This window comes from Abramis brama (assembly GCF_963993115.1).
Source record: "Abramis brama genome assembly, chromosome: 4".
Taxonomy (NCBI): domain Eukaryota; kingdom Metazoa; phylum Chordata; class Actinopteri; order Cypriniformes; family Leuciscidae; genus Abramis; species Abramis brama.
In genome coordinates, this window is record NC_139966.1 from 45,059,490 (window position 1) to 45,076,004 (window position 16,515).

The 16,515-nt window shown below is 39.9% G+C and overlaps 1 protein-coding gene across 1 annotated transcript; it reads right to left on the minus strand.

Moving 5' to 3' along the window:
• Positions 1-1,795: 1,795 nt before the first annotated feature.
• Positions 1,796-16,459, minus strand: lrguk (leucine-rich repeats and guanylate kinase domain containing; the record flags this gene model as incomplete). The annotated part of the gene is made up of 19 exons (XM_084110688.1): positions 1,796-2,904; positions 3,370-3,527; positions 5,029-5,145; positions 7,266-7,354; positions 7,493-7,611; positions 8,505-8,621; positions 9,456-9,657; positions 9,777-9,890; positions 10,746-10,842; positions 11,118-11,237; positions 11,487-11,593; positions 11,864-11,950; positions 12,047-12,127; positions 12,592-12,735; positions 14,256-14,380; positions 14,909-14,990; positions 15,211-15,311; positions 15,569-15,650; positions 16,352-16,459. The coding sequence occupies 19 exons, from the start codon at positions 16,457-16,459 to the stop codon at positions 2,741-2,743; spliced, it is 2,214 nt and encodes a 737-aa protein (XP_083966814.1). The 3' UTR covers positions 1,796-2,740.
• Between the last annotated feature and the right edge of the window lie 56 nt (positions 16,460-16,515).

Below are 16,515 nucleotides of genomic sequence, written 5' to 3' on the forward strand. Positions count from 1 at the left end.
GTTCCTAGAAAACCGCTGGGGAGTTGGACAGCCCGAAGGGCATGACCAAATATTCAAAATGACCCCTGGGGGTGTTAAACGTGGTTTTCCACTCATCCCCCTTCCTTATACGGGCCAAATGATAAGTATTGCGTAAATCCAATTTTGTGAAGACAGATGCTCCCTGCAACCGCTCGAAAGCTGAAGACATCAACAGCAAAGGGTAAGTATTCTTTACCGTGATGGTGTTCAACACCCGGTAGTCAATACACGGTCGCAGAGAACCATCTTTCTTCCCCACAAAAAAGAACCCCGCCCCCGCTGGAGAAGAGGAAGGACAGATGAACCCCGTTGCTAGAGAATCAGAAATATATTTCTCCATGACCTCCCTTTCTGGAGCAGAAAGCGAGTATAACTTGCCCTTAGGCGGAGACTTACCGGCAGTAAATCTATGGCACAGTCATAGGGACGATGCGGAGGAAGAGAAGCAGCACGGAACTTACTGAACACTTCCTTCAGGTCGAGGTACTCAACGGGCACGTTTGACAAATTCACTGCCTCCTCCTGAAACACAGAACCAGACACAGACGAACAAGCAGACACTAGACAAGAAGCATAACACTGATTACTCCAGGTGGAAATGGAACTCTGGCCCAAGTCAACCCTGGGATTATGCTTCACCAGCCATGGGTGACCGAGAACTATGGGTGCTAAGGGAGAGCCCATGAGAAGAAATTACAGCGTTTGTGTGGTTGCCTGATGTGATAAGTGTGATAGGCTCGGTGGTGAGAGAAATGTTAGGAAGTTCTTGTCTGTTGAGAGCGTTGACAGAAATCTTGTGAGTAAGTGATGTGATGGGAATCTGAAGCTTGTGAGCAAAAGTCAGGTCAATAAAATTACCTTCTGCTCCTGAGTCCAGTAAGGCTTGACAGTTGTGAGATCGGGTTGCCCATCTCAGTCTTACCGGGAGAAGAGTAGATAATGAGGTCTTCTCAGCGGAGATCCCACCCGATAGTAGCCTCATCTTCACTACCGGGCTCGATCTTTTTCCGGGCAGGAATATAGGAAATGGCCCGCTCTTCCACAATAGAGCCAAAGTCCCTTAGACCTCCGCCTCTCTCTCTCCTCCCGGGAAAGCCGAGCTCTACCCACCTGCATGGGCTCATGATCGAAAACGGGGCTGACCGTGTCCCTGCCGCTGGCTTGTTGACCTTCGACGACCCCAGGTAGTCTGATTGGACGTGTATGTCATTCCCACGAGCAACCAGCCCATGCAGGAACATGTCCCACTCCGCCTCCTCGTTCCAATGGCACTCTGCGGCCAGCATGCGGAACTAGATGGAATAGTCCACAGATCTTGGTTCTCCCACACCGCCGTTCCCCAGACAGACGCTCATCCGGTCAGCAGAGTCAAGACAAAAGCCACTTTAGACTGTTCGCTGTTAAAAGTCAGCGGTTACAGAGAAAAATACATTGAGCACTTTGTTAAGAATGCTCTGCAATAATTAGGTTCTCCTGAATAATTCTCCGGGGCAGGTAAACATGCCTCTGGATGACGATTCGGCTCCGGGGAGGTAGGCTGAACGGGCGGTGTGGGTGACGCAGCGGGACTCTTCAGTTGTTGGAGCTGTTGGGTGAGCTCGGACACCTGCGCCACCAGAGCTTGCGCAGCATGACCCGTGTTCGAAATATGTTCTTCCTGTTGATCCATGCGTGCAATACTTCTTGAAATAAACTCACTCAGGCTTGTTGAACTTGCTGCATCCATGTTGTGGTCAGATCGTTCTGTCATGATAAATAATGGAGGATACAAGATGCAAGTAACAACAGTTTATTGATAGAGAAAGTGAGAAGCAATATCCAAAACAGTCTGGTGCAGGAAGACAGTCCAATGGAATGGCGCAGGGACGTTGACAGGCAACCCGATCAGTGGTAGCAGAAGTGAAGTGAGAAATCCATGAATCCAGGCACGAAGCAATGGAACTCCAGACGAGAATAATCCAGGGCAGAAATGCAGAAACTCGGGAACTAGAATCCAACACAGGCAAGGGCAGCTAGTCAAACAGGAAGCAGGACAGGACACGACAATATAAAATACCTATTTTCTATTTTAATATATTTTAAAATGTAATTTATTCCTGTGATGACAATGCTGAATTTCTCTTCAGTGCCACATGATCCTTCAGAAATCATTCTAATTTTTCTGATTTGCTGCTAAACCAACACTTATCATTATTATGTGCTGCTTAATATTTTTTGTGGAAAGCATGATGCATTTTTTGGGATTTTGGGAAACAAACAGCATTTATTTGAACTGGACACTTTCGATCAGTTTAATGCACCTTTGCAGAATAAAAGTAATAATTTCTTTCAAAAAAAGAAATATATATGACGATATATTGTAACATTGTAATGTAAAGTGTGACCTCCATTGCACACGTTTTTGCCTCATTTCCTGTGTCCAGGGATTTGTTTCCAGAGCTTAGATCTGCTGATGAGGGATAAGCCTTAAGCCTCTCAGATCACTCACACTGGAGGACACAGATGAAGGATGGGAATCTCCATATTTTCCGATGACCTGCCTGCTTTTGCCTCTCAGCACTGAGCACAGCTGTTCCTTTCATTGACATTTATTGAATGGCTGGCTCAAGGCTTCAGGGGTTAATTAAACTTATTTCAATAACCTATTTTTGTTACTAACACTCACACGATGTTCTAATATCTCACAATCTATACCCTCTCTAGCTCTCTGTCCTGTCAGTTACTGCTTTGAGCCAGAATCATTGGTCTTCCTTCCAGATGGGATGGGCGGCAGGACTGGTTTAACATTGGCACCTGGCCGGCCCGGGGAGGAGGGGAGTGTTGGAGAGACACGTTCAGAGACTGAGCGAGGAGCGTCAGGGGTCAGACCTGAGTCCATGTGACCTGCGAGAAATCAAACAGACATCCATTAGTCACATAAACTGACAATCTAAAGTGATTGCATGAGTAGTCATAGGTATTTAAACAAATTACACTTATACAATATCTATGTGAACACCTTCTAAAATGAAACAAATATTATGGACCCGTTCAAACAGAACGCAGAGATGCAGGTCAGTAGAACAGAAAGAAGTGCAAGGTCTAGAGACATGTTTTTTAAAAGTTGAACTTCTTTTAACTTGAGCGCCGAGTATTTACATTGCAGTTTCATGCGCAAGACACTGCAAAAGATGCAAGATGTGAGCGGAATGGTTAAAGACGTCTGTCTAGCCCATGTTTATATTGAAAGACAATGGGATGGACACATTCTGTGCGAATAGCCTCTATGTATGTTCATCTTTAGGGATGTACAAACTAAATACTAAAATGTATAAAGAATGAGCACAGAAAGGAACATGAGCTCTTGACCTCTAAGAGAGTCCCGGTCCTGCCCCAACATAGATATATCCAAAGGCTCTATGCTGGGCCCTGACCCAGTGTCTGATCCCCGGGCCGGGCTCTCAGCTGAGAGCGCCCCTGCTGAGCTCCTCATGGACAGGCCAGAACTGGCACGAGATTCCTCAGAACTGAGACAGAGGAGATGGAGAGAGAGAGAGAGATTAAGAAAGGTAAAGACAGAGTTACAACATAAAAACAGTTTGCTGTATACTATAGGTCAGTGATTGGCTTTTTACTTTTTGTCTATTCCATACTTCACTCCCCTACCACAATAATGTAATGTCTTTAATGATCTTCATTTAATGTCTTTTCTCAAAATACTGATATATTAATTTTGATAAATTAATCAACATATCATATTACCAATCAAATGTTTGGAGTCGGTAAGACTTTTAATGTTTTTGAAAGAGGTCTCTTATGCTCACCAAGGCTGAAAATAAATAAATAAATAAATAAATACAGTATATACATATATGTATCTATATATATGTATGTATAAATTACTTTTCTATTTTAAAATATTTTAAAATGTAATTTATAGAAGTATTATAGTATTTACAGAAATATTTTAACATTTTACATCTCTTTACTATCACTTGATGAAATGAATGCATCGAAGCTGAATAAAAGTTAATTAATTTCTTAAAGTGCAGGAAAAAAAAAAAATTCGTACTGACCCAAACATTTTATTGGGAGTGCGATTAATTTGACTGACAGCCCAACTTTTAAGGTCTCCTTATGCAGCAATCCTCAGTTCGATTGGAAACTAAATCCAAATAGCAACAACAATATGGAAATGTTTCATTCTCTATAGGATTGAGTTAAAAAAAACACTCTCACATGTACCCGCGGGCGCACACACACACACACACACACACACAGTGCTGAATAAATAAACATCTCAAGACACCCATTAAAAACAGGTTTTAAGAAGTTTTTATTAATATAGAGTTGGCAATGGTCCCCTCACAGATCATCCAGGCTGCATTTTCAATTGATTTCATAAAGAAAACAGTAAAATTCATAACTAGATTGCGAAGTAACAAACTTCAATTGCATATTGCTTTTCCCTGGTGGAGGAGAAACAAAAAGTCACTGTTTAACACAATTTGGAGTAGCACATTAGTTTTGTCCTTTTTTTCCTTCAAGCTAATAAGCAAACGCCAGTGCACCACGCAGACCGGGCGGCTCTGTAAGTCTCCCAGGATTCCTCTTAATGAGCTAAATTACAGTGTATTTAAATATCTTGGGGACATGCATATTTCACAGGAGTAGTCTTATATTTCCTCGCCTGGTTAGAGTCCCCGAGCTCACACACGGGAGAGGAAAAAGCACCGATAGTCATAAATCTGCATTTACGTGCTCCAACACATACATCTTCCAGATGGCTTGCGGCATGTCAGGTACCTGAATGCTTTAACTTTGAGCTGGGGGTGAAAACTTTGATATTTGAGCCTGAATGTGTGTAAAATGGAGATGGAGGTTATAAACATAAAGGGAGAGGCTACAAGATAAAACACGTCCTGGGAAATGATGTACACAAGGAGAGGATTTTGGGGAAAGGTTAATTGTCTTGCCACGCTCAGGTCAGAGACCAGAGGTGAAAATGTGAAGGTGTGTGTGACATACCTGCTGTCCTCATCGGGGTCATGACCGCCGAGGCCAACAGGACGCACTGAGGAGGATGAGGGGCCTGGTTGAGGCAGGGAGTGAGAGGCTAATGATGATGGAGCTGTTGGTGCACTCCTGTGACACACACATAAACACACATACAGTGTCAGTTAAACACTGTCTACACACACCAGCCTCAGCCTGTGGTGGTGCTTTGTGCAGAGGAGACAAAAATTTACACAATAGCTTGTTACAAATCCAGACCATTTAATTGTAGCCATGACAGTATTGAATTATCAGTGAAACATCATTGAAATGTCACTGAAATATCACCAAAAAAAATTCAGCTAATTAAAAATCTACTATTTCAACCAACACTATTATTCGAAAGTTTGGGTTCAAAACGATGTTTTAATTTTCTTGATATTTAAAAGTTTTATTTGATTAAAAACTACAGTAAAAACAGAAATATTATGAAATATAATTACCATTTTCTATTTTAATATAATTTATCATGTACTTTATCCCTGTGATGGGAAAGCTGAATTTCAGTAGCCATTATTCCATTCTTTAGTGTCACATGATCCTTCAGAAATCATTCTAATATGCTGATTTGGTGCTTAAAAAAACATTTCTTCTTATCTATCTATAAGTTACAGAAACGTCTGTCTGTCTGTGTGTGTGTCTGTCTGTCTGTCTGTCTGTGTGTGTGTGTATGTCTGTTACTCGCATATCTCTCGAACCGTTAGTCCGATGGATTTCAAACTCGCCAGATGTCTCGCTACGGGTACGAGTAAGTGCAGTGCCAAGTTTGATGTTGTTTGGATGAGAAATGCAAAAGATATCGTTAAATATATCATTTTTAGAAGGTTGTGGTTTAAAAATAAACATTCTGACATGAGAGGGTTGTATCGGTCAAAGAAGCCCTAAGAAGGTTGTGGTTTAAAAATAAACATTCTGACATAAACACAGTCAGCTACACTGTTTACTTCTGAATATTATAGTTTGGTTCCAAATCGTGATAAATTTCTGTTTCAAACTTTCACATAGCATCTTTATGTTATAATAACATAAATTCAAATCCAGATTTAGATTTTCAAAGATTTATTATAAAAACGGATTATTTTTTCCCAAAAATGCAATAAATTCATGACACTTTTTTTTTTCAAAATGCAAATAATCCATTGAATCAATATAAAAGTTATTTTTTATCATATTGAAACTTGAAATCAGCCATTGCTAAGAAATATCTCCTGAACTTTTTTGACTGCGATCAGCTCACAAAAACTGATTTTGCACGGGCACTTTGCACTGCTCCCTGAATCGACGCGCTTATTCATTTGTGGATGTTAACTGAATCTGTAAGTCAGCTATGCTGTTTACTTCTGAATATTATATTTCATTCTGGTGCGCTTAACGTTATCGCTACTGTGTAAATGCTATTCACCAACTAAACATATCCTTTTCAATGCGTTCACAGTCTCTTTCACGGGCATCATTTGTAGTAGCCTTTTCACAAACTGTTTCCTCAAGCATAGCGTTTTCTCGAGTTCACTGTGTGCTTTCTACCATGCACAAAATCATGTGCACTCAAACACACCAAACCAACAATTACTAAAAACACACTTAAAAACTTATTTTGCACGGGCATTTTGCACTAGTTATTATCAATGTTGAAAACAGTTGAGCTGCTTAATATTTTTGTGGAAACTGTGATGCATCAGGATTCTTTAATAAACAGACATTTCAAAAGAAAGGCATTCATTTAAAACAGAAACTTTTTGAACAGTATAAATGCCTCCACTGTCACTTTTGATCAATTTATTGCATCGTTGCAGAATAAAAGTATTAATTTCTTTCACAAATCTTACTGACCCCAAACTTTTGTACAGTCATATAAATTATAGTTCTGTTTATATGAGCTTATTCAAATGTGGCATGTTGCTTGCATTTGTGCATGCCGTTTAATTATAAATGTATTACAGTGTTGCATCATTAGCTTTGCCACATGCTAACACTAAACTCTATTGGAATCATTATTTGTGTGGTGTGCAGAGTTGTTCCTTATCAAAAACATTCCAAACAGTCACTTTTGAGGTTCTAGTTGAGTTAGCATGATGTCTTAGAAGGTAGCTACCTCTGCAGACAGCAAGGCAGCTCAATAAATTTTGGATTGACCCAATGTTTTGGGGATGAAACAGTGATGTTCTATCTCATCGGTCACAGTCTTTGAGTAATGTACAGTGTTATGTTACCTCTGAAACAGCTCGGCGTAAGCACCAAGACTCTTCCCACTCAAAGCTTCCCGAATCAGCTGCTGCCGTCTGTGATTGGAAGCCATTTCCTTTAAAGTTCACAGAAATATATTGTGCTCACTTAAGTGTTCTGCTATTCCCAGCCATGATAGCTTCTGTGGATTATATCAAACCAATAATTATGTAAAATAAACAGAATCAATAACACTGGACATGCTCTCACTTACTGCAGGGGACTGCTGAGGGGTCATCTTGGCCTGGATTTTGTTCTGGTAGTTTCTGCTGTAGGAGTCCATTAGGTCAGTGTCCTTTGTCGTGTTTGCTGCCAGTAACTCACCAGTTGCGTCTACGACAGCATTATGGTTAGGGCACTCAGCCATCGTGAACAGATGTCTGCTGTGGCTGCAGCAGTGAAGTGCCACAGCCTCACACTGAGTACAACTATTTACAACTATTTCCTTTATAATCCTGGCGAAGCACCCCGCAGACAAAACTGACTTTATGTAAAGACCCCATGAAAACAAATTAAGAGTTTTGTGGCCTTTAGTCCATGTCTGTTATTTTGGTAACACTTTACAATACGGGTGTACTAATATGCATTAATTCATCTACTGTATGTCTCATGAAGTTAATGTATGACTCTAAAGAAGAACTAAACCATTCATTAATGAGTGTCGATTAATAGAGCAAGTCATATGTGTATTGCTATTAAATACATTTGCCATCACCATGGATTAATTCCCTATCAACATCTAGTATTAACTAAGTGTAAATAAATGTCTTAGTCATGGATTAAGTCATGGATTTCAACTTACAGCAGTCTGTTTTAATGAATCTTTAGTTAATTATCTGCAGTAATATCATTATGTTATGACTTTACTTGTAGAGGCACATGACCAGTGTTGGGTGTAATGCATTACTAAGTAATTCATTACTGTAATTTTACTACTTTTCCCTTGAAAAAGTAAAGTAAGGGATTACTCTTAATTTAATTTAATTACAGTTACTTCTGATGTAATTTCATTAAATACTGTATAGACTATAAAACAATTTTATTTAAAACAATAGTGGATTTAACATCAAAATCTAACATCTAATGTTAAAATGCATATTTTTAATGTACATTTTTCAATTCTCTTTCAACTGTGAAATATCAACATTGGAAAGAAAAAAGAGTGCTTGTCAAGTGATTTCATTGGGTCTTTAATTGTATGGCAAAGTTGGACTGTGATAGCTCACTTGTGGAGGTGTTGTCAGGTGTTACCGAGCTGCTGTCATCTCCTCCTCCCTGCTCCTCTAGACCCAGGTACTCTTTCACCAGCTGTTTTAGTGTCTGGTAGGCCTCAGCACGATCATCTGATGAGCATAATAGAGTGGTGCAGGGGCCAAACCCAGAAACGAGTTAGCATTTTAGCACTTCCGGTTCCATCATCCTGAAGTCAATGTGTTTTTTGATTAAATGCTTGAAATAAGGTCTGTGAACACAAGACATCTCAAGATATTTTCATGTTTTATTCTACGATATGAAATACATCAGTAATACCCTCTTGTGATTTTTTTTAAGCTTTTACTTGTCTCGTAAAAGGTTGCAAAACAAGTGGCTAAATAAGACTAGAGGTTGTTGGTGACATTAAATGTCATCGGCCGTACAGGTGAACTCAACTACTCACTAGTCCGCTTTCACAGCCTCGTTGTGCTTATAATTGCACTCTTGAAAACTATTATAACTCGAACTTACAGGGAAAATGTTTTCAAACAAAAGCTGAAATAATTTTTGGAAGCGTAGACTATAATCGCCTACATTTAGCTTTTGACTTCTGCTGATTATATTTACGTTTCAAAATTCATGAAAAATGTGTTCACAAAATGTGTAAGAATCAAAAGCTTTTCTTAGTCACAGACCTTATTTTCTGCAATAATCCAAAAGCCAATGGAAAAATCCTATTGTTTTTTTATCGAGGGAACCAGGGTGATGCTAACGTCTGGGTTGGCTAACAAAAACACGTCATATCTGCACCACTTGATAGAAGAGAGCAATCGAGTTTCCATAAAAACCTGAATGAATCTTTGAAAATGTCTTGCTAAGGCAGTTTTGCTTAATTGTCACAATTCACAAAGGGAAATAAAAAGTATATTCCTATAGACAGACACAGCGTAACTAACCTATATGGGTTAATAAAATTTTGTTACCACAAGGGATGATGTTATCAAAGAAGCCAGGCTTTTCTCTGTTGATCTTGGCATACAAATCAATGCGAGACACAGCTGTTTCCATCTGAGCGTTGCTGTAGAATCCTCTTGCTTTCAGAAAGCAGACGTAATTATCAACAACAGTGGGGATCAGCAAGACGTAACGGGGCTCAAAACATGAGTTCTTCAAGCTATACACTCCCTGGTGTTGGAACAAACACATGAAATGTCTGGTATAATTAACTACTGTGGCATTTGACCCAATTTTGTGCTTGGTCAATGAATGTTAACTTGGTGGAACATGTTTTCTTGATGCCATACCTCTAGTTCCATATGCACACAGCAGGCCAGACCTTCACGAGCCACATGCTCAATTGACTCCCGAGACAGGCCATACCAATGTCCTCCATATTGCATCGTCTGGACAAACTGACCCTGACAGTAGGAGAATAAAACCGAAAAAGACACTGTAATTGGAACATGACTGTCATAGAACTCAAATTAATCTCTGAATGGGCGTCAACATGGATGTTCAGCACAGATTCACTGCAGAATGACCTGAACTCTTGACCTTTGGGATGCAAGGGAACATCGTTCTTCCCACACAGACAAACCTTTGACCCCAGTGTCCAACTGCACCTGGGTCCATTTACCAGCAGCAACGCTGTAGTCAAGCTTTTACTCGCAGAAAGCAATTCTCAAACACATGTTTCTACGTCTCTGGTCAAGGTGGCTTTAAAACATCAGTACAAAAACCAACCATGCTCTAATCCTACCCTCGTTTTGCTTTAACAGGCCCAGAGAGAAGCACCAAGCAGGAAAAAGCAGAGGAGCGTTTGCGTCTGCAGAATGCCGACACACATCTGTGTTTGTATGATATAGGTAGGAGAGGCTAGTCTGTAAAACTCAGTCTCTTCTTCCTCTGTGCTGCTGGCATAAGGTTATAATCGCACATCAAAAGGCTTCCTTCCAGCCTCTATCAATCAATAGCACTGGACTTATATAGCAACACTTCAGAGCTAAACGAGATAGTGGCGGCACACACTAGGTGTGCACTCTCTCAGAAGCACCCGAGGGGCCTGGGGAAAGAGAGAATCTAGGGTGAATTCTTTCCCCTCTTCACATTTTTGGCATGTCATTGCTTTATAGACCAATATGGCCTCTGGGAGTCTGTTTCTGCAGATGAATGGGCATGAAAACTGTAACACAATGGTCCACAGTTATGAGTAAAATTGTGCAAAAGCAGATCAGAATATGATAAAAGTCTGGCTGTCTGACTGAAGACTTTACCATTTGAATCATGTTCTGAAATTCTTCCTCAGTGACAAAGTGATAGTCTGATCCATCCTCTTCCCCATAATAGGGCCCCCTGGTGGTGTGGCAGGCTCTACAACAAACAAATCGATTAAAGAAAAATCATTCATTCTTTCCAAGTATAACTATTCATGTCATCTTGAAAAAAAGTCATGTATTTTTTCATATCGCAATATATACGCAGAAAAACTAAATATCGCAATGTCAGTTTTTCCCAATATTGTGCAGCTCTAAGATAAACACAATTACATCACATTATACAGTCGAATAAAATACAGATTAATATTGTATTAGTTCGAAAAATCATATTTTAGTGGCTTTTATAATGCACTCTAAACTGACACTTACCCATAAGCAAAATAGTCTCTGAATTCCTGGCACAGCTTATGGGCAAGTTCCCTCTTCCCACAGGCCTGCGGGCCAGTTAGGACCAGCATGGGGTACGGAGCATCCAGACTGGGGAGAGTACTTGTGGAATAACATGCAAAAATGCATATTAGCTTAATGCTGTTGTGGTGAACCATGCTATTGAGTTCAACCATGTAGTTTATAACCAACTGTATGACTTCAAATAGCCTCACTACATAGCTCCAGATTCATTTTTGTTCAGATCAGAGCTCTGTGAGTAGTTTAAAGGGCTTTCTGCTTGAGGGAAGTGGCCTATATGGACTAGACAGGCCCATAAAATGAAGAGGAAAGCAGATCGAAAAGTCGCACCTGTCAAAAATAACCTGCGGTTGCATGAGCTGGTACATCAAGTGGGTCATGTGATCTCTGGCTGCGATCACCTCCAGAGGAGGGTCATACTTGTTCACAGCAGACACCTGAAAATGAAAGACAACAGCAATGTGACTCACTATTCAACCTTGCCATAATCGTTCAAATACATGCTTCATTTTACAACAAACTTTCAGAGCTTTCAAGTTACTTTCTGTTCAATTCAGATCCTTGAACCCAGATCCTTGACTCCAACCAGCAAGCATATGCTATTCCAAAAATTTTTTTGTGCAACAATAGGCTTCCTCCTCAAAGCCATAAACAGCACTTCACTTTTTAGAAACTGAACATCTTTTTTCTTTTTTTAAGTAGATCACCTTCTCCTCTGCAGTTACAGTATGTTGGTCCAGAAGTATGAGGTGCTGGAGGAGGAAGATCACAGCCAGTCTATAGCCATCTTGGTTCTGCAAGAAGCCAAATGGCTTTGAGTGTAAGGTAATTATGACTTTAGGACCATTGTTACCTATGCTGTGGAGTTGAGATGTTTATGGTGGCCTTACCTGCACTGGGTTTCTCAGGAGATTAATTTCTCTCAACAAAATCAGGTCATGCAAATGTGCAGCCTCCTTTATCTCACTGATCTGATATACAAGGAACAAAAAACAAGTTGTGAGTAATTTGTTGAGTGAAACAAGCTGGGGCGGTATCTTTTCAAAAGGTACACTTTTGTACATTATTTACCCCTAATATTAGTGCCACATATACACTTGAAGAAAAATATAACTTTCTAGATCTAAAAGATGGATATTAGTACCTTTGAGTTGTAACATGTACCTTCAAAGTACTACTATGAATCTTTTAGGAGTAGATAAGGCACATAGTTGTCCCTTTAAGGGTAATGCCTCAGTGACAAGCTGTTGTAAAGGTAACATTTTTGCACATTTTTTTATTTTCTGACAGATTTTTAGATGCAATTCTCACATTTTAGACTTCCTAACCATTTTCACTTGGTCAGACTGGTTCCTTTTGGTTGGTTAAGTTCTGAGGTATAACATTAGAGTAATTTGCATAATATAATATGACAGGAATGTGACAGCTCCTTTACCAGATTGCTCTCAAGGTTGACAGTTCCCAGGAGATGGATGTTCTGGAGACCCGAGAGGCTTTGAATCCGGTTACAGGACAAATCCAGAACTTGGAGGTTGCGGAGAGTCTGGAGATTCTCAATCTTGTGTATCACATTCACCCTCTTAAAACACACACATATACAATTATCATTTCAATATTGCAAAGAACAGTAACTAAAATGCTCTGCACATGATCTGCACGGTCATGTGCTATTTCTGTATGGCTGTGACTGTGTGATTGACAGGTGAGCTCAGTTAATTCAAGGCTGATGGGTAAGGACTGACAGGTGAACATCTGGTAAGATGTAGCGAGTGCATATCAATGAACGAGAGACTTTCCGTACACCTAACGCCTGTCTCACCTCCCTTTTCCTAGCCTTCGTATTAGGTTCGTGTATGGTTAGAATTTCAGTACAAATTACCAAAAATCACACTATGACAAACAACAAAACATCTGGTAATACCAGCAAAACTTAACCGTATTTCAATATTTCTGACAACTCAAAAATGTTAATGGGTCAAATTGACCCGCAACATGATACGAGGGCCAGAGATTCCAGCTTCCAAAGCCCTGGCCTTACAATACCCCCATGTCTGGCACCGAACAGCAGGAGACTGACCATGAGGGGCTCTGGAAGCTCCAGATCCAAAGTGTGATGGGTGTAAGAGGAACAGGCTGACAGGCGCACGCTGTTCAGGGTCTCAGAGCAACAGGGGGCGGACAGGTTCAGCGCGTGGGAGGGTGTGTACGAGCGAGTCTTTTTTTTTGAACGGGGTCCAGGCTCTCTCACGCCAGCAGCTTGGCCTCATGGGGACATGGACACCAAAGGACGCAACGCTACTGACGATGAAGAATCTCTTTGATAAAGGACAGCATAAACATCCTTCAGCTGAGTGGCAAAGGTCTGGTGGCACGCTGGCCTGCCATATGGTGGGCTTCAACACCAGGCTTTGTTTTATTTTCTGAAAAGGCTGGAGCTTAATCATGCATACTGTCTGAAAAACACACAGTTAGGGGATGGTTCTGGGAAAAAACAGTAACTGTCAACGATATCAAAATGGTAGGACGTGCCAAAACAAGAGGCTGTAGTGTTGCCCACACTATCACAGACAGCGAGCATGGCAACCTTTCTAAAAGTGTTGACACGACAACATAATCTGGAAGAGGATGACAGGTGACGGGGAGATACTATGTGGGGAGCAGAAAATATGTCAACAGGTTATCCAGTCTGACGCTAATTAATCCAACAGGGACTCGTAAACACTTCGGGGAAAGACAAGGAAGACCTCACATTTCTCTATTCCAATCTGAAATTAAAATCAAGCGTGATTACGTTTATTTACCGCCCCATCATGAAGACGTTGACATATTTTCCCAAACAGAAATTAACATCTTAAGAGTTTAATATTCAGTACATGTCCTTGGCCTTGCCACTGTTAATTTCCATCCTCAAAACACACATTAATTTATCAGCAAACCTGCTCTTAAGTAAATATTTGACAAATTACACTCATATTTTATACCTCTCTACACTTATTATTAATCATCAGGAATAAATTAGCTGTGTTAAATGGGTGTTGCTGTTACAGTATGTTATAAATATCTGTAGTGTGTGTGTGTGTTTAAGAGGGATGATGGTACCAGACAGAGCACTCTGAGGGGCAGATGGTCCAGACCACTAATGCGGGAGATGTTGTTATGGGCCAGGCTGAGGTGTGAGAGCCTTTTGCACTTTTCCAGTCCGCTGATGGCACTAAATGAATTATCTGACCAGCGAGGAATGGTCAAAGAATGCTTTGTTTAGAACAAATCCATAGTTTAAAGTCAAGATGAATCACCCTAGTTACTTTTTAATTACACATTCCAGGTCTTATTGTGATTGTAATTTATCAGTGCATGCTATAAAAAACCAAAAGTTCATCAATGTCCTCCATTTTGGTATATGAAACCCACTTTTCCCTATCCAATCAATTCCCGATGGATATTTCAAAGGTCCACTTTAGACATTCTATTAACTATAAGTAACTTTGCAACAGCACGTCAACTACCAGTCACATGAGTATTAGTAGACTGTCTGCTTAATATCTTCCAACACTTTATTTTGATGCTCCCCAAAAGACGTTCTATTCACTATAAGTGACTTTGCAAGTACATAAACTTATTCTACTTACCCGAACCCTAACACCTAACTCTAACAGTCTACTTACAGAACTAATATTCTAATGAGAGTTAAAAGAATGAAGTAAAATGAATTGCAAATGTTGTGTCATGCTTTGCAACCTTAAAAAGGATACAGTCGAGAATCAGTTTGGACAAAGAAGAATATGCAGAAAGATCCTTCATAACTGCAATCTGGTTGTGTGAAAAATTCACTTCCTGCAAAAAAAAAGAAAGAAAAGAAAATAACAGTATGAAAGATGATCATACAAAAAGCAAGAAATTACAAAAAGAAAATTTTGAACCTTTTAGAGATCACTTTTTTGTAAAACACATCTAGTATTAATAATGAAACATCTATGAGACAATAAAGTTATTCTTCCTTTAGCGATGCATGGGAAAAGTGAACCTCACATGACATCACAATACTGAATCTCACCTTGAGATTTTTTGGTGGCTGGAATCCAAAGAAATCAGTGAGTTGGTTGTGGGAAGCATCCAGTATGATGAGGTGTGGCATGTGACTCACGCAGGATAGATCTACCAGTCACAAAACATTAGGCAGAAAGAGCAAGAGAAAGATGGATGACAAGCATCTGCACAGCTGAGATTATTTGTCCCGCTACCAAGCAACCATGAAGGGCACGGATGAAGAAAATTCCGGCAAACATTTTCAACAAGAGGATATTATCTACATTAGCGGAAGACGAATATGAGCAGGTCCGAGACATGACAGCAAATTTCATTTCACCATATAGTTTGCTTTTAACACAAACATTAAGCTGGTGTAAACCTACCTTTGATTTTATTGTAGGGAAGCTCTAGCTTTTGTAGATAGATGTAATTGCATAAAATGGAGACATTTTTCAAGTCTTGCCCCTGTGGCCAAACACAATCAGAAATTCAGTTAAGATGGCAAAAAAATGTCATCCGGTAAAACCCTGAAATTAGAGGAGAGTATGGCGCATTAAAAAATGATGTAAACTAATTTGGAGGCCAGTTCTGTTTCTCTCCAGCGAAGTCATGCAACTAAACAATATCAGTGCTTCCAGAAAAATATATTAATATTCTACCCCAGAGCTCTGTCGAGTAAGCCTGGGAAATTGTATTATGGAAAATATCAATTGTTGCATAGTGATGTAACAGTCTCAGTGTGTGTGTGTGTGTGTAGATCAGATTGTGGGGAGCAAATATTCCCATATGGACAATAAAACCACTTATATTGTGGTGACCAAGCAATAGAAAACATACTAAATAATGTCTTAACCTGTTTATCAGTCAAAACATTGATATATATAGAGAGATATGAATATATCAAATGTGGCTCTAAAATGATCAAAAATGTAATAATTTTGAACCTTTGGATATTATATGAACAGTACCAAATATGGTCATGTGACTGTTACACAAGCCATGACAAAAATCAACACGGATACGTACAAATGCATAAAGGCTTGTGTGAGGGTTTGGTTTAATTGTTAGAAAATATTATTAGGTCAGTATAAAAATATTACAAGGAAATGGAAATCCCACATTGACATTAAAAAACAAATATGAATGTGTGTGTGTTGACCACTCACTGGCACAGAGAGGCATAGGTAAGTGTGCTGGAGTCCTGTAGCAGACTGTCCCAGGTTGGACAGGCATTTAAACACCTCGTCCTCCGTCAGTTCACCATCATTCTCCATTAGAAAAGAACAATTGAAGGAAACCCCACCGATTTAAATGATGGCAACAAAGAGTT